Source organism: Sinocyclocheilus grahami, unplaced genomic scaffold, assembly GCF_001515645.1.
Source record: "Sinocyclocheilus grahami isolate Dianchi unplaced genomic scaffold, SAMN03320097.WGS_v1.1 scaffold990.1, whole genome shotgun sequence".
Lineage (NCBI taxonomy): Eukaryota > Metazoa > Chordata > Actinopteri > Cypriniformes > Cyprinidae > Sinocyclocheilus > Sinocyclocheilus grahami.
In genome coordinates, this window is record NW_015506169.1 from 247,901 (window position 1) to 273,856 (window position 25,956).

At 37.6% G+C, this 25,956-nt stretch overlaps 1 protein-coding gene across 1 annotated transcript in view; it reads left to right on the top strand.

Annotated features, from left to right (window-relative positions):
• LOC107565242 (DNA topoisomerase 2-beta-like) overlaps positions 1-21,216 on the top strand; it is a 48,069-nt gene extending 26,853 nt beyond the window's left edge. The window contains exons 18-35 of the mRNA XM_016250458.1: positions 828-942; positions 1,107-1,228; positions 1,471-1,619; positions 2,785-3,016; positions 5,682-5,816; positions 5,911-6,111; positions 6,873-7,068; positions 7,328-7,419; positions 8,002-8,157; positions 9,001-9,084; positions 9,168-9,365; positions 12,968-13,115; positions 13,195-13,362; positions 14,409-14,589; positions 15,371-15,453; positions 15,549-15,638; positions 19,192-19,415; positions 20,704-21,216. Coding sequence (XP_016105944.1) covers positions 828-942; positions 1,107-1,228; positions 1,471-1,619; positions 2,785-3,016; positions 5,682-5,816; positions 5,911-6,111; positions 6,873-7,068; positions 7,328-7,419; positions 8,002-8,157; positions 9,001-9,084; positions 9,168-9,365; positions 12,968-13,115; positions 13,195-13,362; positions 14,409-14,589; positions 15,371-15,453; positions 15,549-15,638; positions 19,192-19,415; positions 20,704-20,856 — 2,727 coding nt within the window. The 3' untranslated portion in view covers positions 20,857-21,216. The remainder of the gene's footprint in view (positions 1-827; positions 943-1,106; positions 1,229-1,470; positions 1,620-2,784; positions 3,017-5,681; positions 5,817-5,910; positions 6,112-6,872; positions 7,069-7,327; positions 7,420-8,001; positions 8,158-9,000; positions 9,085-9,167; positions 9,366-12,967; positions 13,116-13,194; positions 13,363-14,408; positions 14,590-15,370; positions 15,454-15,548; positions 15,639-19,191; positions 19,416-20,703) is intronic.
• The last annotated feature ends 4,740 nt before the right edge of the window (positions 21,217-25,956 follow it).

The following is a 25,956-nucleotide window of genomic DNA, read 5'->3' on the forward strand; positions in this document are numbered from 1 at the left end:
TCAGGTTGCGAGCTCACTCAACTAGAAGTGTTGCATCCTCCTGGGCGCTGGCTCGTGGCGCCTCGTTGGCGGATATCTGTAGAGCTGCGGGCTGGGCGAACCCTAACATGTTCGCTAGATTCTATAGCCTTCGTGTGGAGCCGGTATCCTCCTTTGTTCTCACCTCAAACGGGTAAAAGCACTGAGAGGCCCCGGCTTCGAGTCGGCTTACAAAAACCACTCCAGAGAGTCCATATAGTAGACCCTGTTGAGTTCCTCCGTCCCCTCGGCAGCCAGACGTGACGGAGCATCCGGTGCCAGGCCTTCACTCGTTGAATCCTAGGGGCGCAGGTGGCTTCCACAGGACACTGGAAGGGGCAGTAGCTGTGGCTTTTTGGTAGGATCCCAATTTCGTCGGTCATCCTGTACCACCGCTGGGCGGCCGGGTCACCGGCTCGGCTCCTCAGCGAAAACCTGTATATGTGCTGCATCTGCTGCCTACTTATACTCACGCTGTGATCAGCAGCAGCTGGATGCAATAATCGCATGCCAATGTGCATTGGCTCGTTTAGTTTACACTCTTAAGTGGGTTTGTCTCTCTAAGCGAGATCCCCATTTCATCGGTCATCCGACGTGATGTCTCCGGTCCCTCCTTCAGGGAACGAGGGTTACCATACGTAACCGAGACGTTTGTCTTAACCAACTTGTATTTTCTTTAAACTGAACTTTTTATTTCTTTATTTTCTTCTTCTTCTTCTTCTTCTTCTTCTTCTTCTTACTGTTTTACTTTAAGGAAATTAATAATTGTCTGATCATTCTTTGTGCACGTCCCTGTTGTCTCATCACAGCAATTCCTATATGGCACATCAACACGACACCTGTCCTACAATGACTTCATCAATAAAGAACTCATCCTCTTCTCTAATTCTGACAACGAGCGGTCGATTCCATCGCTTGTTGATGGTGTGTATCTTCAGCTACGCTTTTACATGTTGAACTGGGTTGCTCTTCTCTTACCCTGAGTGTTTTTGCTTTTTTATTTCGGATACTGATTATGTATGACTGAAGTGATGTTGATGTAGATTGGCTGCTTGTCTGTGGTTTAACTTAATGTCTGCTGCATGCAGGCCTGAAGCCGGGTCAGAGGAAGGTGTTGTTCACCTGTATGAAGAGGAATGATAAAAGGGAAGTCAAGGTGGCCCAGCTGGCTGGATCCGTGGCTGAGATGTCTGCATACCATCACGGAGAAGTTTGTAGCAAACCTTTCTTTGCCTTGCTGCTTTTATTTATTCTTGTTGCTTACTGATGTAGCTATTTACAGTGGTTTTCTTGATGCATTGATTAACAAGAAATCGTATGCAACAGTCTTGAATCAAAAACCATGATTCAATTTATTTATTTGAAAATGTTCAATTATAATAACACTCATTTATGTAAAAAAATTTTTACAGAATGAAAGATTTATGACAATAAATGTTATCTTTTCTGCAGCAAGCCCTGATGATGACTATCGTGAATCTGGCCCAGAGCTTTGTGGGCAGCAACAATATCAACATCCTTCAGCCTCTCGGTCAGTTTGGTACCCGTATCAACGGTGGGAAAGATGCTGCCAGCCCTCGTTATATCTTTACTATGCTTAGGTAAGAGTTTAATTGTTTTGACATATACTGGTGCCATACCTCCAAACAATGTGCAGTTTGAAGGTTATGAAATGTGCAGTTGTGCAGTTTGAAGGTTATGAAAACAAAAACATTGCACGTATCTGTGTAGGCTATTCTATACATTATGTGCCAAAAAAAGGATAAAATATAGACATTACATTCTAAACCAAAAAAATATATAAATTGCTGATTTTTTACCGTTTTAAAGCAAAAGTTAACAGCTCTCGGCCCCACCCTGCTCGTCACATTATATTTAATGTCTGACAAGATAAATTATAGCAAAATGTGTGTTTTAGTCATAATTACTGTGCTCTTATTCTGTTGCGCTGGTGTGCTTCAAGGAGACTTGATTACTGTCACGACGAGACTTTATGCAAAATGGAAATAGTCGTGTGATATTCTAGCATGTAGATAACATTCTAACATTTAGATAAGAATAAGGCTGTTAAATGTTATGTGTTGAGTCTCATACACTTTAAACAACACATTTATCTAACCTGGTATCTAATCTATTTAACCCTGAAACAACATACAAAACTACCAAATTCTGCTATAAGTTTGATCGCAACATATAATCACTGTTGTTAATGGTGTTCACCATCTATTTGAATATATGTCACTAACTAACTGCTTGGTTTTTACCATACATTTCTGCCATATGGGCATCAACTTGTCACCACTGATAAGCTACTACTAAATATAATGTAAGAAACTTCAATTTTCTGTAAAGCTGCTTTAATTAAATTTATTTTTCAAAAATAACAAGATTTGCATTGTGAAAAGCGCTATACAAATAAACTTGAATTGAATTGAATTTAATCTGTCAAAGCACCTTGCAGGGCAAGCCATGTCAAACTATGTTCTTTTGTTTAAATTGTGTAATATGAAGCATTATCATGTTTACGGCAACTTCGGTCAACTATGTTTCAGATGCGTTGTCTCCATTCGTTGTCAATTATTTTCATTATCGATTTATTTTATTGATTAGTTGTGGTCGCCCTAATGCTTTTATGGATATTTTAATACGTACAGTTTAATTTAATTCATTCTTCTATTACATAGTTTGACATTAATCCTAATCACTATATTTTGTTTTATAGCTATGTCTTTATCTAAAGAGATCAGTTTTTATATTTTCTTACAGTCCCTTGGCCAAACTGCTGTTTCCTGCTGTGGACTCCAGCCTGCTGAAGTTTCTGTATGATGACAACCAGAAGGTGGAGCCAGAGTGGTACATACCCATAATTCCCATGGTACTGGTGAACGGAGCTGAGGGTATCGGGACTGGTTGGGCCTGCAAGATCCCCAACTATGACTCGCGAGAGATCGTCAACAACATTAACCGTATGCTCAACCACCAGGACCCTCTTCCCATGGTAAGACCTCATCCATACTCTTGTCCTGACCACTGCACGTTTACTAGGCATGTGACGGAAAAACATCTTTATACCATGATATCTGCAGAAACTTTAATGTTGGTATCCACCTTATTTTTGTATACTTGTTTTCGGATTTTTTTACTTGAATGTGCAAGGCTTAAAGGGGTCATATGATGCGATTTTAATTTTTCCTTTCTCTTTGAAGTGTTACAAGCTCTTGGTGCATAAAGAAGATCTGTAAAGTTGCAAAGACTAAAGTCTCAAATCCAAAGAGATATTCTTTATAAAAGTTAAGAGTCAGCCACGCCTACCTAAAATGGCTCGTTCTAACACGCCCCCAGATGTCTTATGTCACGATGTGGGAAGATTTGCATAAAGCCGCCCAAATGTTCACGCAAAGAAAGAAGGCGTAACTTTTATTCTCGCTGTAGTATTGTTGCTGCCGCCATGTCGTGAAGATGCTGTGTGTTTCATTGTGAAAGCAAAACTACTTTGTTTGGTCTTCCAAAAGTGGACGATATCCGCTTCGTCATGCCTAGAGCTGATCCGTGCTGATCGCTGAGGAAATACATCAACATCGAAGCAGAGTCCAGCCCGGGGTCGTCACATGTGGTTGCTGCAAGCCCGCCGGCTGCTCCTTCGTCGAATCCGCCGGCCGTTCCTCACTCAAGCCCGCCATGTGTGACTCCGTGTGTTTCGTTGTGAAAGCGAAACTACTTTGTTTGGTCTTCCAAAAGAGGACACGACTAGAAATCAGTGGTTAAGTTGTATTTACAACACTGTTCCAGAACGGTTCAACCCAAATATTCAGATGTGTCCAGCGCATTTTATGGAGGACTGTTTACTGATCCTGTTAGAGTAGACTACAATGCCGGCTGTTCTGACTCACAGACTGTAAGTACGTTTTTTTATATTTAAAGAATTTGCCACTGATGATTCAAACGTGTGTGTTGAGCAGTGTAGAGCAGCGCTTGTTGTTTGTCATTTCTTCGATCTCAAATGCAGACAGGGTTTTATGTTTACGTGGTGCGATGCAACTCGTAAAAAGACAGTATAAGTCATTATAATCCGTAATTATGTCCCCACTGGATGCAACAAATGTTTATAATGAGTTTTAATGTTTTTGTCTCGTCACTCCGGCCTGACAGGGCATCACAATATGGTAAGGGGCGTAACATTTCCGTCTCACGCTTGAGGTATTCGGCCAATCACAACGCACTAGATAGCTGGCCAATCACAGCACACCTCGCTTTTCAGACCGATGAGCTTTGTCAAAATCGACGCGTTTCAGAAAGGCGGGGCATAGAAGAGAAACAATAATGTACAGTATGTGGAAAATAATGTGTTGTTTTAACCTTAAACCGCATACACACATTTCATTACACCAAATACACAAAATAATGTTCTTTTTAGCAACATCATATGACCCCTTTAAGGAGTCCACTGCTTTTAGTTATTTAGTCCCCTTGGAATTATAAGGTTCTATCTGACATTTTTGTGAAAATTGAGTTATTCACATGTTCTTATTCTGTGACAACTTATTTACATTATGTGATAGATTTTTTAATGTTGTGTACATTTTGGGACTTTTTATAAAAAAAACAAAAAGTTTTTTTCTATCTACACAGTTGAATGGAATGCAAAAACTTTGAAGCTCAATAACTCAAAACTATTCAAAATGCAGATAGAACCTTAAAATTCCAAGCGGACGATTTTAACTATTCAAAAACAGTGCGTTATTTTTGTTAATATTTCAAACTTTATAAAACTTCAGGGTTCATTGATGTCAACCCAGGAAGAAGCTCGTTGTAGTCCCTACCAGCCGTTTGTTGTAGGCCTAAAAAGTGAATTCTGTAAAAGAGACAGAAACATTACACACTAACTAAAATTAAAAAAGTGAAATCACAATCAAGGACCCTTTTAAGCACTCACTTTTTTCTGTTAAATTTACTTGTTCTATTGCTCGTAATTAGTTTCTTTGTTCTTTTTTTATTACTGTTTACTTTTTTTTATTAGAGGAATTTGGCCTAATTTGCAGAGGTGAATAGCTATTGATAATTTTTGATAATTATTGATTTCGCAAAATAAATATTTGGAAAAGGTTTAGCCAATTTTTTACCCAATCTCTGCAGCAGACAGGTGCAAGTGCCACTCTGTCGGTGTTGTTATGATAGTAAAACTAAAGGAAGTTAAAACGTTAAGCAATAATATACACAATGGCCTGAAGAATATGTGTGTTCGTTCAAAGAAAGGTTTTCCTATGAATTAATTAGTAGAAAAGTCAATTTCTACTGTGCATTTGTGCCCCCTTGTTTCTGGAGAATGCAGCTGAGGGTCGGCTCGCATTCCACAAGGTTGTAAATGTATCGGGTTACCATGAAACCAGGGTCCTGTTCGGCATCCTGGGGTGTTACAAAGTATTTGTGAAATCTAGCTAACAAAATATATATTGTGTGTTTGATTGGTCCAGACGCTACACAGGCCAGTGTTTTCCATTTTTAGCATGTTTGTTTCTTGAGAGCTTATCTAGCAGTGATATAAACAGCTGCCACTAGTGCTCACGGAAACATCAGATACCATATCTTTGGATGGATGGAGGGATCATCAAACTCAGAATAAGTTTAAATCACTCATTCTCTGCATCTCTTCATGTTTTTGTTAGCTGCCCAGCTACAAGAACTTCAAAGGTGCCATTCATGTGCTGGGACAGAACCAATATTTGGTCAGCGGAGAAGTGTCTGTCCTGGACAAAAATACCATTGAGATTACCGAACTTCCTGTTCGCACCTGGACTCAGGTAAGATCACTTGCAGAAGTCTTGATGCTGTAAAGCTGGATCTCTTTACTGGAACGCTGGTGATGCCAGAAATGCCATCTTTTTTCTCTTTCAGGCGTATAAGGAGTCGGTTCTGGAGCCCATGCTCCAAGGAACAGATAAAACTCCTCCTCTGATCAATGACTATAAGGAGTACCACACCGACACCACAGTGAAGTTTGTGGTGCGCATGACAGAGGAGAAGCTTGCACAGGCAGAGGCAGCCGGTCTCCACAAGGTCTTCAAACTGCAGTCGTCCCTCACCTGCAACTCAATGGTACGAACCTCCCCTCCTGAAGCTCTTGAATCAAGCTAAGGCCATTTTCTGCCACTGGTTCAGTGGCTTGCGTTTTGTTTACCAAATTATGTCGCAATGATTTATAATAATAATTATAGTTGTTATAAAGTCAAGTCCTGCCGAGTCATGAAGGTCAAATCAAGTCAAGTCTCAAGTCACTGGATCTCAAGTCCAAGTCAAGTCAAGTCATTTTCTTTATTTAGTCAAGCAAGTCACAAAATTTGCGACTCGAGTCAGACTCGAGTCAAGTCATGTGACCCGAGTCCCCCACCTCTGGCTGTAGCTGTAGTGTTCTGCAGTTTTGTTTATTAACCGCTAGACTGCCAAAAGCATACCTTTAAAGATGTGGCCATGAGAGCTAAAAGTTCTCCTAGTGCAGGTTTTAATGGACACAAACTTAAGTAACTTAACCAACACAAAGCGATGTGCATGTAAGAGGAATACAACCATATTAGGGATGTATTAGGCATTTTTGTAATTTTTTCCTTTTGAGTACTTGGTAGGTATAAACACAAAACCATTAACAACATTATATTACAGTAGTGTTGACACTATTGGCAGCTTAGCGCTGTACAACTTGCACTTTATTTTCATCTACTTAATCAAAAACATACTCTCCACCAAAACATGATGCAAAAAACACTGCTACATTATTAATAATGTGTCATCAGTGTTTGGTTTGCTGTGAAACCGGTAATGTGATTTCTATTTGCCTCGTGCGTTTCTTCTCTGGTCTGTAGGTGCTGTTTGATCACATGGGCTGTCTGAAGCGCTATGAGTCAGTGCAGGATATCTTGAAGGAGTTCTTTGAGCTGCGCCTGCACTATTATAAACTGAGGAAGGACTGGCTGGTGGGTAGTCTGGGTGCTGAGGCAGCCAAACTCTCCAACCAGGCACGATTTGTGCTGGAGAAGATTGAGGGAAAAATATCAATCGGTGAGATGTTTATCCATACGCGTGTCAGATTTTAAGATCTTTGTAATGTAATGATGCATCCTCTTCTGAAATATGTTTTTTCTCATCTCTCTGGTTGGTAAATCTGAATCTCTACATCAGTGTAACTGCTAATAACGGCCTTACTGCAGAGGACAAATAAATGAAGATCCATTTGAAATCTGTTTAAAACAAATAAAAAATTATAATAATAAATAAATGTGCTCTCGGTGTGTTTTAATGGTTTGTATTAATTTACCAGAGAACAAGTCAAAAAGAGATTTGATCCGAATGCTGGTGCAAAAAGGATACGAATCCGACCCCGTTGCAGCCTGGAACAAAGCCCAGGAGAAGGTATGTGAGGAAACATTGATGATAGATACAGCTTTGTGTATGTATGCATCTGTTAGAGGTCAGCTCATGCCTTAAGACCATGCAAAAGTCTATGCATTAAGACCAAACCCACTAAAATAAAAAAATAAAATAATGCACTAAAATAAATGAAATAAATAAGACTAAAAGTCATAGAAGATTATGGCTTACAAAGAACCCATTTTTCTTGTGCATTTGTTTTTTTTTAATAAGTTTGACGATATGATCTGATGTTGTTCTGCCAAACTACTTCTTTTGTTTGATAAATGCCTCTGAATTGTGCATGCAGTCAGTGGACAGTCAAGACAGTGCTTTAGATATGAACAATCGAACAATCCTGAGCCTGACCATTAGTGATGTGATGGCTGTTAAGTTGGATATTTGTATTTACATTTTTTAGTACTGTGATGGCTAAGTTGGATTTTTTTGTGTCATTTTTTATATTTGCAATATTATAGTAAGTTGGATTATATAGTTTCTAGTGTCTGTAGTGCTTGAACGTTTACTCACTGTTCATATCTGGCTGTTTCTCTCTGCTTGGCTGGATGATGATGATGATGTTAGTCTTTGGAGGATGAGGATGGCGATGGTAACGACAGTGACAGCTCAGTGGACTCTGGCTCTTCCTCTGGGCCGAATTTTAACTACATTCTGAGCATGTCTCTGTGGTGTCTGACCAAGGAGAAGGTCGAGGAACTCCTCAAGCAGAGAGACCTGAAGGTACTAATATCTCTTACAGCCATCAGTGTTGCATTCAATGTTTCATATCAGTTTTATATTGTAAGGGATAACCCACGGCTTGCTGTGCATTAAACAAAATTAATGCACGACGTGTAGGCAAAGAACCACCCGACACGAAGCGGTTGTGATTTATCCCGCTTACATTTATATGGTCCCTGTCTGTCGAGCCCACCCCTATTCTATCTATTTTTCTGAAGTCATATAATAGCTTTGTGTGAGGAAAAGATCAAATTTTAGTTGTTAAAGCAATAAGGCCCAAGAAGCCGTGGTTTACAGTGAATTTATAATAGCTAAGGGGCGGTTACGACGCAAAGCGGAGTGCCTAAAACCCCCTTAGCTGTTATAAATTCACTGTAAACCACGGCTTCACAGGGCTTATTGCTTTTATAAAACGGTTATTCCATATAACAGGCCGTGAACCTTTTACTACGTGTAAGGTTTCACAAAATAAAACAGCAAATAAAGTGTAGTGATATTAATAAATACAGTATTCTTCCACCAAACAATGTAGCTCCTCAGAAACAGTTGTGGTTCCAACAAAGTGGTTGCCGAGCAACACACAGACGTAAACAAAGGTGTATGTTTGTAGTGTAATTTACAACAGCTTCGAACGCTGCTCAGCCAATCAGAATCAAGGACCGGAACTCCGTTTTATAATCATTAAACAGGGTTTCTGCGGGGCATTAAAAAGCATTAAATTAGATTTGATGATACCTTCACAAACCCTGTTAAAAATCATGTGGTGAGCTATGGACACTGAACAGTAGTGGGTAAGAATCTTCAGTCTTAACTGTGAGTGTTGCTCTTCAATGGTTTATGTAGAAAGCAGAGCTGAATGAACTCCAGAGGAAGAATTCAGAAGATCTGTGGAGGGAAGATCTGGCCATCTTCATCGAGGAGCTGGATGTGAGTCTCTTTCATAGACATCGGGTTGAGTCAAGATGCGTGTGATGAAGTGTGTGAGAGTTTTCTCTCTGTCTTTCTTCCAGCGTGTGGAGCAGCAGGAGAAGGAGAGTGTGAGCTCTGGGAAGGCCGTGAAGCTGGTGAAAGGGAAGGTGGGCAAACCTAAAGTGAAGAAGATGCATCTGGAGGAAACTCTGCCCTCTCCGTTTGGACGCAGGATAGAGCCACAGGTCACACTCGCTATGAAAGCCGACGCCTCCAAGAAACTCACCAAAAAGAAGAAGGTAACGATGAGTGTGTGTGAGGATGAAACTAAATCTAGATTGGTCAACAAATGTAGTGTATTCATACTGAATGTTATTGTAAATATAGTCATGCAATGTATAAATGTATTACAGGAGTAATAGAATGCAGTTATACTGTATTTTCAGAAAAATTGCATTATTTTATCTGTGGTTATCATGATAGTGTTGGTGTAAGCCAACACCATTCACATTGCAGGGGTTACAAACAATGTTCCCTCTAAGCTGCGCATGTGTGCGGCACAGCAGAAGAAATAATATGCCGCACACAGGACAAACGCAGTGCAATGGTCGGGCAAACCGCTATAGAGTTGGTGTTGTTATACAGGTGCATCTCAATAAATTAGAATGTCGTGGAAAAGTTCATTTATTTCAGTAATTCAACTCAAATTGTGAAACTCGTGTATTAAATAAATTCAATGCACACAGACTGAAGTAGTTTAAGTCTTTGGTTCTTTTAATTGTGATGATGTTGCCTCACATTTAACAAAAACCCACCAATTCACTATCTCAACAAATTAGAATACTTCATAAGACCAATAAAAAAAACATTTTTAGTGAATTGTTGGCCTTCTGGAAAGTATGTTCATTTACTGTACATGTACTCAATACTTGGTAGGGGCTCCTTTTGTTTTAATTACTGCCTCAATTCGGCGTGGCATGGAGATGATCAGTTTGTGGCACTGCTGAGGTGGTATGGAAGCCCAGGTCGCACGCACACATACATTCTTTTCAGCGCTCAGACAAACTTTTTAGCGCTGCCCCGCAATTTGATCAATAAAATAGCTTAATCGCTGAAGAGCTACATTATCTTTCTCAACAAGGAGCTGGTAACATCATCATTATTAAAAAGCAATTAAATCCACAGCTTCACTGTTAATAGAGAAACACGGCAAAACGGTGGTAATTCATACATACACAGCCTCTCTCTCTCTCTCTCTCTATTACAGAATTACACTTTTCTGAGAATAGAATATTAAAGTCGAAATCGCTAAACTGCAAGCTAACCGTTGTTTCCACAGTGGAGAGAGCGTGTGCACAGGGTTGCCAGGTTGACAAAAATAAGTAGCACACTTAGCAGATATTTCCATATTGCACAAGTGGGAAGCTCTGTTTCGAAGATTACGTCTCTTTATATCAGCCAACCCCGGTTATGTTCCTCTGTGGGGAAAGGGACTGTGTCTGCGGCCAGATTAAACCTTGTTGTAGCCTATATATTATGCTCTATTCATTATTTTTTAGAAACCTTGCACTTTTCTACTCCGTTTTAAACTGTGTTCTTGTATTCAAATTAAGCGCAGTCCACTGCAGCGAACGTGCCACAATATCGATACAGGGACAGCTGCATCGATACTCGTATCATCAAATCTCTGACGGTACATCGTCGTATCGATGTATCGAACTCAGCACTAATAAATAGCACATTAAAGTTAAAAGTTGTACACTTTTTTGTGTGTGCTCTGTACGGGTCTGGTATAAAAATGTTTTTCTCAGGTGGACGAAATGTCCGCCCAACATAGAAAAGTTTTGCTCAGGAAGAAACAAAATTAAAGGGAACATTGGTTACAAACCTACATTTACTACTAATGACATCATAACAAGTGAAGCCACCACACCATCTGATTTCAGTGAGTAAACATTACGAGTCATCGAGTCTATCTGTACATTCCTACAATGCAAACGTCCTAAGCATGTAAATACTTTATTAAATAGTATTTACTTAAAGTCAGGACTTTCCCCAACTTATGAAAAGTGTGAGCGAGCTACATGTCCTTCAAATGTCAAAGTGCTCATTCTGAAATCTGAATACAGATTTATGTTTTGTTTTTAAGCGGTGCGCACACTTAATTTGCCTTGTACTGTTATTCACTGTGGTTATGTAATTACAAAATATTGTTTTTATTAGGATAGTAAATTAATTTAAATAATTCAGCAGTGGTTTGATTAACAACATATATTTCAAAGTTAATGTCATGGCTTAAACGTTAGTTAAATTAATTTTTAATTAAACAATATATATACAAATTACACTTAATTCCTAGGCAAACTGTCATGCTAATAAAAAACCAAAGAATTTGTGCTGTCCAGCCTGCAGCCCTTTAATTATTATTTCTCAAATTCTCCAAGAGTACGAAGAGGATTCACAACTTCTTCAGAAACATATTGCTGGCTGTAAATTGACTTAAAGACGTGCAATATTATTTCCAAGCATTTATACTGTCCCTCTGAACAAGATGGTGTGTGGTATGCAATTTTTGCTAATAATTTCAGACATATTTAACATTCCCTGCATAATTACATACAGAAATAAATTATGTGTTATGTCAGTTACCTCTGTTGGCAGTGTGCATTAGGGCTGTCAAAATGGCTGAAAAACTAAGTTATATTCAAATTTAAAATGCATAATTTCAGTTAGGGTGAAGAAAAGCTTTTGGCTTCTCTGCTGAGGCTACAAAGAGGGCGCATCAAGCAAAATATTATACACGTTTCTTCAAAGCATAAGATAACATGACTATCTGTGAAAAAAAGTGCATAATGTTTAAAATAATGTTTATAAACCAATTATAATTAATTAAGTTGCTTAAACAACTATAAAAAAACAGCATCATGTATGTATGCATAGTTTAATACAAAGGGCCAAAAGCCAATCACACAGAGTACATTTTTCATTTAAAAAAACGAGTTGCAGTGGGATGGGGAAAAAACCCCGCCATAAAGTCTCGAGATATGTTTTTTTCAAAGTTGAACTTGCATTAATTTTACATGGCTAGAAACCATGCAACCGCATGCATTCTCTTGTGCCAGACGCGAGTGCAATGGTGAAAGATGTCCCTCTAGAAAATGCGTGAAACGTGTTCTGTGTGAACGGCTTGGTTTCAGTTTTGATGTAAACAACATCTTTTCCGCATTGATCTTCTCTTTTCCCGCAGTATTTGTAATTAACAATGCATCTAGTGGCTTTAACTGGATAGGCTAACAAATACATTATAATGCAGTGACATTTACATCGTCATCGCATCTCGTGCGCCACTGATAAGACTGCCTCCTTAACGCACGCCTAAAAATTTGGATTTTTATTTTAAGTTCAACGAATATTCGAAATTCAAATTTTTTTTTTGACAGCCCTAGTGTGCAGCTTTATATCACTTATCCTGCAAGAATCGACAATAAATATTACAGTTCATTACACTTCACATCTGCCTTAACTTAGCACTACACCTATTTGGTGCAACAGGTATTAATTCTATGCAGGACTTAAGGTGCATTTTAACCATCCAGCTGGTGCAGTACAATGAGTTTTTTTACACTTACAGACATTGATGTTGTTAATGTAATTAAAGTTACATCAGCACCCCAACTTACACTCACTCTGTGCTTTACTGTCAAATAAACTAAAGTGAGGCAAATTGCGTATTATTAATAATAACAGCACTTATTTGTGATAAACAATAGTAATATTGCGATTGTTATCAGTTTATGTAATAGTCTGGAGCCCTATATCAATTACCTAAATAGGCTGAAGCACAGCTAATAAAAGTCTGGTAGTGTGTCTGTGCATGTCTAAAGATGTGTGTTTGTGTCAGGTTGAGGTAGACATGAAGCTGGAGTTTGATGAGGACAGTGCGCTGGGCTCCAATGAAGGAGAGATTTCCCTCATTTCTCCATCCGGCCTTCCCAATCCAGGAGCCAAACCCAAAGCTCCTCGGGTGAAGAGAGAGAAGAAGGAACCTGGTAACAATAAATACTGGCACTCTGTTTAACTTCAGTTTACTTTCAGATGTGGCTTATGTTTTTAATATTTTTATTTCAGGTGCTCCAAGACAAAGGAAGCCAGCAGCTCCTAAAGGTCCAGCTAAGAAAGTGAAGAAGAGGAATCCGTGGTCAGATGATGATGAAGTTGATAATGATCGGTCCGACAATGAGCTGGATGAAAATGAACCTGTTATTCCCAGAGACACCTCATACAGGAGAGCCTCAGGTGTGTGTGCTTCCATCAACACTTCTGTACTGCTAATGTTTTCGTCATTTAAATCAGGTTTGGTGATATGACGGTTCATGTCATGCAACAGTAGGCCGATACAGAATTAGTTTTATTTCACCATATATATATTTGCATGGCTATCAGTGGGCTGGACTGTTATGTACACATGAAGGGTGATGGAAAAAACATATTTGGGTCATTTCGTGGCAACTCAACCAGATACATCTCTAGTATCAACATTATTTGTTCTTCAGACCCACATTTGGTTTCTGACCATTGAAAATGCGTTTAATTACACGATTTACTCCTGGAGCCGTATTGAGATCCCAATACCTCTGGAACTGAATCATATAGGGCCTTAAAAATGAAGATGCCAAAAGGAATGTCTGTTAAGACCCTAAAAAGTCTAAAAGGGCATTAAGACTAATTAATACATGAATACTTCTTGAGTTATGGGCATACAAACTTTGGAGAAAAAAACTTGAAAAGTGCTGTTTCCCAATTTTTGAATTGAACCCATGGTTGCACATAATGCAACGAAGACAACTAAAGTCAACATATTTTACTAACAGACCAACCAATCTCTGTGTAAATGTAACATTATGATACTGCAATCTTTCTGAAGTCATTTTAACCCCCTGAAATTTGGCTCTAAATCTCAGGTGAAAATGGCCATTTTGACCACCCTCTACAAAATAATGTATTACTCAGTAAATATTCATCCATAGCATTTAATATTTTGGCTTTCATGTTTATCTTTCTTCGGGAAAAAATATTAGCAAATTCAAAAAACAATGAGCCAGGGAAGTTTCTGAAATTTGGTTGATTTGACATGGAATGACCCATTCAACATCTATGCAAGAAGTAATTGACCAGCTCCTGAAAGATTGAGTTTTTGAAAATAGTGCAGAGGGGGTAGTGTATATGTGATTTTGTTACTAATTTTTAGATTGAGTATTTTGCAACAAAAGTAATGTACTCATATCGTGTTAAAATGACGCTTCACAAATGTATAACCTGAAATGTGTTGTGTTGTTTCACAGCTGTGAAGGCCAAGTACACGTTTGACTTCTCTGAGGAGGAGGAAGAGGAGGACGGTGATGAAGAACAGGAGAATGATGCTTCAGCGTCACCTGTTCGCTCCAGTAAAGACACAGAGCAACACAACGACGATGAAGATGATGACGATGACATTTCCCCTCCAATAACAACATTTACTAATTTGTATGTTGTATATATATTCACGTTTGGGTGAATCTCTCAAAGCCTGTCACAAACATTTTAGGTTCATATTTCAGAAATTGCATTTTTTTGAGTAAACAAAATAAGACCATTAAGAGCTTTGCATTGTGACATTAGTTTAATGACAAGCAAACACATTTATTTTTACTGTAATGCAATATAAATACTTCATAAAAATATGTACTGTAAAAATTCAACTCATTAAGTCAAATTTCTATAGTGCTTTATACAATACAGATTGTTTACTTTTACTATTTAAATGTAAAATTTTACTATGCATTTATAGGTAACACTTTATTTTAAGGTGTTCTTGTTACAGTGTAATTATACATTTAAGTACTGAGTAATATTCATTAACTACATGTACTTACTATATGGTTAGGGTTTGGCTTAGGGTTACTTGCATGTAATTATGCATAATTTATTATTATTATAATAGTAAGTACATGTTACGTGTACCAAGGACACCTTAAAATAAAGTTTTACCCATTTATAAGTTGGTCTACCTTTATGCTGATTTAAATAAAAATATAATCGTATTAATATTAGTAATTGTTTTAATATAATTTGAAGAACAAATGTAATTTTACAATAATGATAACCTGGATAACAGGAATTTGAGAATAATGAAAATTGTGTGTTTTTGATAGGTTTTGATAGATCCACCCATTTAGAAACTATGTAGTATGCATTTACTCTTATGCTGAAGGTGACAATTAAATACGAATGCAGCTCATTTCAGTTTTAATGAATCCATGTTCAGGTCCACTTCACCAGCGAAGAAGAAGGATCCAGAGACGGTGTTGTCATCTAAAGCTACCTTTGCTGACAAGAGCAGCGATGACGGTATGTGTCCAGTGGTGGTTTATCATGTCTCTGCCAACAAGCAACTACAGTAAACATATGAGTACATGTGTTAATAATGTGGGTTTGTTCATCAGCTGTGAAGTCAGACAGCGATGATGACAGGGGTCCAGTGTTCTCATCATATTCCAGCAGTTCTGCTTTTGACAAACCTCCAGCTAAAAAAGGTACAACATGAAAGTGAAAAGTCAACATGAACTCAAAATGTTAATTTATGTGTTCTACATGTTATTGTGAACAACTCATCAGTGGCAAAGAAAAATTCAGTAGGATATATCAGTTTACATTTCCAAACATTCATTTTGCCATTAATTGGTAATAAATCCAGTGAGATTCTTGTTTGCTCCACACAGAGATCTGATCTGATCATCATCAGTCTGTCTGGAGTGACATGAAGAAACAGAAGAAACTGAGACAGACTCAATCCAGAAGAACTGTGTCTCCAAGACGCTTCAAGAAACCTACCTGCAAAGCTACAGAACTGTTCAAAGTTTTAGGCACTTGTGTAAAAATGCTGTAAAATGAGGATGCTGTCAAAAATAGATTTTCTTTATCAATTAACTTCTATTAACTAAATTAAATCAACATTTGGTGTGAGCATCCTATGTGTTTAAAGCAGCTTTATGTGCACATGTGCATCGTTTTTAGGGAGCTTTGCAGGTAGGTTTCTTGAAGTGTCTTGGAGACACAGTTCTTCTGGATTGAGTCTGTCTCAGTTTCTTCTGTTTCTTTATGTCACTCCAAACAGACTGATGATGATCAGATCAGGTCTCTGTGTGGAGCAAACTAGAATCTCACTGGATTATTACAATTAATGACAAAATTAATGTTTGGAAATGTAAACTGATATTTCCTACTGACACACTACAGCAAAAGATAGAAATAACTGACCTAAAAACATGTTTTAGCTGCTAAATACTAGTGTTCTAATAATTTTGGCCACCACTGTATATATTTTCTGTTATAAATTACAATGTCATGGAAAAGTTCATTTATTTCAGTAATTCAACTCAAACTACTTCAGTCTGTGTGCATTGATTGATTTAATACACGAGTTTCACAATTTAAGTCTTTGGTTCTTTTAATTGTGATGATTTTGGCTCACATTTAACAAAAACCCACCAATTCACTATCTCAACAAATTAAAATACGTCATAAGACCAATACAAATTTTTTTTTAGTGAATTGTTGGCCTTCTGGAAAGTATGTTCATTTACTGTACATGTACTCAATACTTGGTAGGGGCTCCTTTTGCTTTAATTACTGCCTCAATTCGGCGTGGCATGGAGATGATCAGTTTGTGGCACTGCTGAGGTGGTATGGAAGCCCAGGTTTCTTTGACAGTGGCCTTCAGCTCATCTGCATTTTTTGGTCTCTTGTTTCTCATTTTCCTCTTGACAATACCCCATAGATTCTCTATGGGGTTCAGGTCTGGTGAGTTTGCTGGCCAGTCAAGCACACCAACACCATGCTCATTTAACCAACTTTTGGTGCTTTTGGCAGTGTGGGCAGGTGCCAAATCCTGCTGGAAAATGAAATCAGCATCTTCAAAAAGCTGGTCAGCAGAAGGAAGCATGAAGTGCTCCAAAATGTCTTGGTAAACGGGTGCAGTGACGTTGGTTTTAAAAAAACACAATGGACCAACACCAGCAGATGACATTGCACCCCAAATCATCACAGACTGTGGAAACGTAACACTGGACTTCAAGCAACTTGGGCTATGAGCTTCTCCACCCTTCCTCCAGACTCTAGGACCTTGGTTTCCAAATGAAATACAAAACTTGCTCTCATCTGAAAAGAGGACTTTGGACCACTGGGCAACAGTCCAGTTCTTCTTCTCCTTAGCCCAGGTAAGACGCCTCTGACATTGTCTGTGGTTCAGGAGTGGCTTAACAAGAGGAATACGACAACTGTAGCCAAATTCCTTGACACGTCTGTGTGTGGTGGCTCTTGATGCCTTGACCCCAGCCTCAGTCCATTCCTTGTGAAGTTCACTCAAATTCTTGAATCGATTTTGCTTGACAATCCTCATAAGGCTGCGGTTCTCTCGGTTGGTTGTGCATCTTTTTCTTCCACATTCCTTGTGAAGTTCCCTCAAATTCTTGAATCGATTTTGCTTGACAGTCCTCATAAGGCTGCGGTTCTCTCGGTTGGTTGTGCATCTTTTTCTTCCACACTTTTTCCTTCCACTCAACTTTCTGTTAACATGCTTGGATACAGCACTCTGTGAACAGCCAGCTTCTTTGGCAATGATTATTTGTGGCTTACCCTCCTTGTGAAGGGTGTCAATGATTGTCTTCTGGACAACTGTCAGATCAGCAGTCTTCCCCATGATTGTGTAGCCTAGTGAACCAAACTGAGAGACCATTTTGAAGGCTCAGGAAACCTTTGCAGGTGTTTTGAGTTGATTAGCTGATTGGCATGTCACCATATTCTAATTTGTTGAGATAGTGAATTGGTGGGTTTTTGTTAAATGTGAGCCAAAATCATCACAGTTAAAAGAACCAAAGACTTAAACTACTTCAGTCTGTGTGCATTGAATTTATTTAATACACGAGTTTCACAATTTGAAACTTTTCCACGTCATTCTAATTTATTGAGACGCACCTGTACATAAAACAAGTATAAATGGTGACTAAACACGACCCATTAATTACTACATGTTAACCAGGTGTCACTCTCACTTTACTCCTTAAATCTTGATTTATAATCGCTACATTGTCTGATAAAATCAACATACATCTACACTAAAGAGCGACTATGCAGAGGTTTTTGGCTATATTACTTTTTTGTCACATGCAGCGCACTGCCTGCATCTGAGTAACAAACTATGTAGATATTAACATATGAACTACGTTCATATTTCATATTTAGTCCAAACAGTAAGCATCAGGTGCTTGGAAACACTGTTGTACTCATTTACTGACGAGTCTGCTGTGGTACGGTCAGCTGAATGCGCTGCTTCTCTGCTGCTGACTGCACAGAACAGATGCTGAAAGAGGCGACACCCTGTACTTACTATTATAATAACAATGAATTATGCATAATTACATGCAAGTAACCCAAAGCCAAACAAACCCTAATCCTAACCCTAACCATATAGTAAGTTCATGTAGTTAATTCATATTACTCAGTACTTAAATGTATTTAGTGCTTTATAATTACACTGTAACAAGGACACCTTAAAATAAAGTGTAACCAAGATTGTCCTAGCAGTATTTAATCAAAATGTAATAACTTATGGAATGATTGCATTTTCTGAAATGAAGTCTTTTCCTCTAAAATAATTTCACAATCCACAGAATCACTGTAACGGCACAAACACTTTGTACAAGCCAGTCAATTCCCGATGGAGAAAATCTGTGACCGCTTGCATAAACGGCTTAGACTAGTCTTAAAATTTAGACACTTAATTTTTTCTGCAAGACAAAAGTCACTTACTGTACATAAAAATGTAGATTGATCTAATTTGCATCTGAAAATAAAGACTTACTATCCACTTGGTTAGCTGCCAGTTAGTCAAACTAGTTCTTAAGGCACAGTCTTAACATGCAACCAGGGGGTCTCACCCATCATGTTTTTTTATTCAACATCCTGTTTCAGTCTTAAATGAACATATATACTTGACTAGCATGTGTGCTCAGATCTTAACGATCTTAACGAGTAAATGTGAATAGCTCATTTCCAATCTATTGAAATCATGTTGTTGTGGTACTCCAGCTAAGAAACGTGCAGACACAGCTCCTAAACAGAGGAAAGCTCCAGCAAAAGCCAAGAAGCCTGAGACCTCTCTCTGGGACTCAGACTCAGACACAGGCACTAAAAAAACACCAGCAGCACCGAAAGGGGGCGGCAAAGGCCGAGGCAAGAAGAGGAAGCAGTCAAGCTCAGAGGAGGATGAGTACAGCCCTGTGAAGAAGCCTGGAAAGACTGCCACCAGCAGGGTGAGTGATTTATCCTCTACTGAAAACACTGTAAGCTACGTCTGTGTAATACGGATAATAGCATTTGTGTGAATATGTTTATTATAAACAAATTAAGGGTGGAAAAAAATATTATTAAATTAATATTTGCTGTTGAATTATTTTCAGCTATTTTGATTTAAAAAATAGAAGTTTGGCGTGTGTTACAGTATAGACTCATATATGAACTATCATCTCATCTGAAAGCTGAATAAATACGTTTTCCATTGATGTATGGTTTGTTAGGATAGGACAATATTTGGCCGAGATACAACTATTTGAAAATCTGGAATCTGAATATTGAGTAAAATCTAAATATTGAGAAAATCACCTTTAAAGTTGTCCAAATGAAGTCCTTAGCAATGCATATTACTAATCATAAATTAAGTTTTGATGTATTTGCGGTAGGAAATTTACAAAATATCTTCATGAAACATGATCTTAATATCCTAATGATTTTTTGGCATAAACGAAAAATATATAATTTTAACCCTTAATGACTGGTTTTGTGCTCCAGGGTCACATGTAATCTATACAATTGCTCATAGTTGTTTCCACATTCATTTGGATATTCAATGTGAAAGTAAATTTATGGTTACAACTTTTAATGTTAGGTGTGGTTATTCACGATAAATGACAGAAATTTGTATGATTCTTTTTTTAATCAGTTGTCAGCCCTGAAAATAATAATGCAAAACCCTTTGACACATTATTGAAACGAATGATTGGTTTTTGAATGGGAAACATGGTATTATTACATCCATTAGAACACAGCACAAATGATTTGATTTGGTAACATGCTTAACAGGCCACAGTTCTGGATAGTATTAGTTACAATGGCTTTTCATGTGAATAAAATCTTTAAAGTAGATCCAACTATAAGAGTGTAAAGAATGGAAAATGCTTTGATAAGAAACAAACTAGTCATGCAGAGTAGTCAAAAAGTCCAAATTTTAATTCATCTCCACTATGATAATAAATAGGGTGATTAAGTTTTTGTCCTGCAGAGGGCGCCAGCGGTCAGGCGATTGTTGTACTTTACAGCACAATATTAAAATTAAATCCAGGCTTGTGCTCAAACCAGTACCAGTTAAAGCTTCAAAATAACGACGATGCCACAATATTTTCTAAACTATATGGATTGTTTTTTGCACACTGTTACTCAAGTATGAACTGTGTTTTTGACTAATTGTCTAAATATCTAAATTCTAGAGCTTGCAGTTACCCACGAGGAGGTGTCTTACAATGTTGTGTGTGTGTTGTCATGTAGAAACCAAAGAAGGCAGCGTCTGATGATGAAGATGATGACGATGCAGGCATGAACAGCTTCAGCCGTCTGGACTCGGGCAGAGATCGGTCCGGTCGAGCCAAGAAAGAAGTCAAATACTTTGCAGAATCTGATAACGACGATATGTTTGACTAGAAAACACACACACACACACTCTCTCTCAGTTCAGAAGAATGCTTGTTGAAGAACAGGTTCACTGTCCTCTGCCCTGCAGAATTTTGTACATTTTACCCTCCATTTTATTTTTTCTTCACTTGTGATGTTGAATTCTTTCTACTGTGTAGCTGTTTTACTCTTTTTATTGTTATTGCTATATTATTATTATTGGTATTATTGTTATGATACATTGACAATGTTGTTTTTTATCATTAAATTGTATTTGTTCTGAGCAGCTTTTAGAAATTTAGACTGCTGTGCTTTAGCACATTTTAATGGTTCAGCGTTAGAGACGACTCACCTTTTTGAGACGACTTGGAAATAAACATGAAATGTAAATTATTAGTTGGTCTCCTGAACTTTTTATAGCATTTCAGTGGTGTTGGGTTCAAGACAAGTTTAGCTTTATTTCAACAGAAATGTTGACGTTTAAATAGTGCTTTCAATAACGAACTCAGAATGGAGGTACAGACTCAATTATACAGGTTAAGATGGTTAAATATGATAAAATTTGAATTGTGTAAAGTTAGATCCAAACGATCAACTCTTAACAAAAAAGTGTTAGCCAAGATTGATGCAAGGACATAAAGAGGACGTTTTACATGGATAATACTCTAGTGACGCATAACTAGAACCATAAATAGCTGCTCTGCATAGGAAAGTTCTCCAAAGACACAAAAACATTGCTTTAGACAGAGCAAAAACAAAAAGAGAAGAATTGAACAAAAACATAGTCAACTCTAAGAGAAAAGTTGAAGGTTTAGGCATTTTACACAGTACAATAGGCTATACATAGGCTATATATAGGGACCCTGAAATAGATCTCTATTAATTCATGTGCATCCATGCACTTGTTTTACATTTAGATTTAATCATTTAGCAGACGCTTTTATCCAAAGCGACTTACAAATGAGGACAATTGAAGCAATCAAAATCAACAAAAGCGCAGTGATATAACAAGTCTCAGCTTAATGCACACATAGCAAGGTTTTTTTTTAAAGAATAGAGAGTGCTAGAGTTAGGGGGTCACTAAATAAAGATGGAAGAGATGTGTATTTAGCCGAGTCTTGAAGATGGCTAAGGACTCAGCTGCTAGGACTGAGTTGGGCAGGTCATTCCACCAGGAGGGAACATTTAATGTAAAAGTCTGTGAAAGTGATTTAGTGCCTCTTTGGGATGAACAATAATGCACCGTTCACGTGCAGAACGCAAGCTTCTAGAGGCACAAAAGTCTGAAGTAATGAATTTAGGTAAAGGGGTGCAGAGCCAGTGGTGGTTTTGTAGGCAAACATCAGTCTTGAATTTAATGCGAGCAGCATTAATGATCAGGTAGCCAGTGCAAACTGATAAACAGAGGTGTGACGTGTTCTTTTCGGCTAATTAAAAATTAATATTGCTGGATTAATTGTAAAGCAAGGTTTGATAGAACTGACTGGAAGACCTGCCAAGAGAGGTTTTATTCATAATAAGATGGCAGTGCAATACAAAAGAAATAGGAATTTTTTTGCATGTTTACGCATGATCATTTTTAGTTTTAAATAACCTATGCGCATGTGAATAGTTTCTCAAGGGCACAAAAAAGTTTCTCGTGTTCATGCAAAAGTTTATTTATTTTTAGGGACTCTGTATGTTAAGAAAATCAATAAAAACCCTGAGAAAATAAAAATATTAACAGATGACTGTACTACATACCAAATATAAAGCTGAAAATAATACTACATGAACCATTATGTTAAATATGGTCTGAAAATCTACCGAGAGGTTTGGAAATTTGAGTCTGGAAAAGTATGGACATTTGGAATGGAAAACGTGTAGGAACCCTGTGTGCTTGCATCCTCGTCATGGGCCATTTATATACTATATACAGTGACCTCCCCCAAACCTTTTAAAATAAATACATTTTTATTGTTTTGCCAGAAGGGTTCATGTAACGGCAATGGTAAACATGAACAAAAGCATTGTTAATGTCCAAACAAGACAGAAGCAAAACAGAGGAATTTACAAATGGTTACAAACACTTGTGGTTCAGCAGAAAAATATTGATCTTGAATTGTCATTATCCAAACTCCTGGAGTCCACAGGTTTTAAAAACAAGCGGATGGTTTCATGCTTCAAGAGCTGCTTCTTTTATTATTTATTTATTCTAATTGCTGAAGGATTGTTCCATCATTAGGCCTTGGTGTCAGAGTGTTTGACTGCCAGTTGACAGGGCTTCAATGAACATCTTGATGATTTGAACATTTCCCATCTGAAACGTGTGTATGTTGGTTTTGATCTTTCTGCTCTTTCACTGGGTTCAGAGCTCATGTAAGCTCATAAAGAGCTCTAAAATCAATCGAACAGGATGATAATTGACTTCTATAATTGCATCGCTTGTTTCTCTGTACAAAGGCCAGCAAAACAAATGCGGTAAAAACTGTATCGGCATACAGTATGACAACAGCATGATGTTTCCTATTATTAAAGGATAGAAAATAACAAGCACACGGTTGCATCTCTGCCATGACACATGACAAGCTTCGAACAAGATCACATTCAGCATAAAGCATTATTGAACAATCCAGATGAGATGGCCGGACCCTCTGCGATCGAGCCGGTCCATGCGAGGTAATTTTAACAAAGAATAACAAGACACATTTGATAACCCTTGTTTCCGAATGAGATTTTTAAAAGCAAGTTTTAAACTTGGATTCTGAAAATCTCTCGTGACATAGTTATGCTAGATATATTCTAACTCAAACACAATGTCAACTAGCTAGAAAAAAATTGGTTTTACATAATTGAAAGGATACAGCTTCCATAGCTTACAGTTTAACGAGTGCGGATTGTAGTGAGGGAATTGTGGGTGGTGTGGGTTTTTATAAAGACATTCATGAGCTGTTTCATTTGTTAACTTCAAAGACACATGCTGCTCCAACAAAAACAAAGCACTTTCCCTCAGGTTTTTTTTAAAGACAAAAGACATAGCACAACATTCGTGCTTTCTAATCTACATATGAAAAAAAATGAATAAAAAAAGATAAATACTGCATATCATCTAGAGTTGGTCATTCTTATTCTCATTCGGATGAGTGAGTCTGTTCTCTCTTCTGATATGTTTTCAGAGCAGATGCGTAGTCAGGTGAATGTGTGTTCACATAAAACGGTCAGTTCACCCACAAATGAAAATTGTCAACATTTACCTTTTTGAGACTTAAGTAATATACAAATCTCATGTCATTCCAAAACCGTATGATGTATTTCCCTCCATGGAACACAAACGATTAGCGGAATGTTCATGCTGAAAATTCCATGGCCTTGAAATGACATGAGGACGAGTAAATAGCAGATTTTTCATTTTTGGTGAACTATCCCTTTAAGAGCAAAAGTAAACAAAGATTTATACGGGAATAAATGATTAGATACATGATTACAGTTTAGTTCCAAGTTAGAATTTACAAAATTACACAAAATTATCCACCCATTCAAGGAACATAAATGTAAAATAAGGACACCAATTCATGAAAAATAATATGACAGTAACATCTGTCTCCTGTACTCTCAGGAGGGTAGTTTATAAGTGTAATGAGAGTTTAAAAACTAAAACGTCTTTATGCAGACAAACTGCTTTACAAGCAGACAAACAGCCGGCACCTGAAGCCTTTATATTTCACGTTCTAAGAAACATAGCATTGGATTTGATCATTAATCAGCCAAAGACAGTGTCCCGTTGTAAAGACGGTAATCCAGCGACACTTGTGTTTCAGTAAGAGGTATTTTACAAACTCAGGATCAGGTTAAATGAAGCTCTTCAGAGCTACAACTTACTGATCAGAGCTGAAGGCCATCATATAACCCTGTCTGAGAAAAAAACTTGTTTCAGTTGAAAAAAAACTAAACAAAAATCTGTACACAAAAACAAGGTTCCCTTATGAGTGCACACAGAGATGAATGTACAATGTGCTCGCTGCAGCGCAACTGACTTGTCAGTCGCTCTGTAAAAAATTGCAAAGTCCCGTTGAGTTACTGCAAAAAAAGATGCAATTTGTAAAGGAGTTTGATCATTCTGGTCACTTGGCCCTGAATCAATGTGCGTTCGAGTGAACCAGACTCTGCCATTCTCACTGATCTCAAAATAACACTCATATCGGCATATGACTATCAGTTTAACCCAGATGGGACAGATAGTTTTACTGCTTTAAATTCTCTCCAAATGAAAGGTTTGTCCTTTTTATTCTTCCTCATGCCATTTAAACCTGTGACTCTGAAGAAAGTACTTGTTGCTCTTCTATACAGTAAACAGGGACTGAGGCTGCAAAAGATCACCATAGATGTAGCACAGAAGTAGTTCATATGACTTGGCTGCTATTTTCCAAGTCTTCTGATGGAATATGATAGCTTTGTAATAGAAGCTAGAGTGCTGCAGGGATGATGTAATTTTTTAAGATAACTTTGTAAGATAAGTGGTGAGTATTACCAAATGAGCAATAGGATTTATCCATTGGCTTTTGGATTAGTGCAGAAAAAAAGCTCTGTGACAAACCAAAAGTTGATTCATGTTTGGTTTTCATGCTTCATGTTTTATCAAAATAACCTTCACAAATGAACACAATTTGTATGAATTTTGAAGACTAAATATAATTGCATGAAGTCGCTACATAAACTATCAACGTCACCACCACTGAGCTAGATGACGTTTAATATCCACTTGACATAAGCAGCCGCCTTTTTAAAGACAAGGTGTTACTGACATGTTTATTTCAGGCATTTAAACATTTTAACCCATTTGGGGAAAAACCCACTGACTTTGGGATTATGAAACCAAAAGCATTCAAAATGGAATCGGTTTGCATTCAAAAATTATTATTATTATTATTTCCCCCTGCAGCACTCTGTTGACATAAAAGCTAGTTTGGTGTGTGTGTATATACTGTATACCGCCATTCAAAAGTTTGGGATCAGTACGATTTCGTATGTTTTTTTAATGGAGTCTCTCTATATCTCAAGGCTGTATCTATAAAATACAGAAAAACAGTAATATTGTGAAATATTATTGCAATTTTTAATTTTGGTTTCCTATTTTAATATACTTTAAAATAT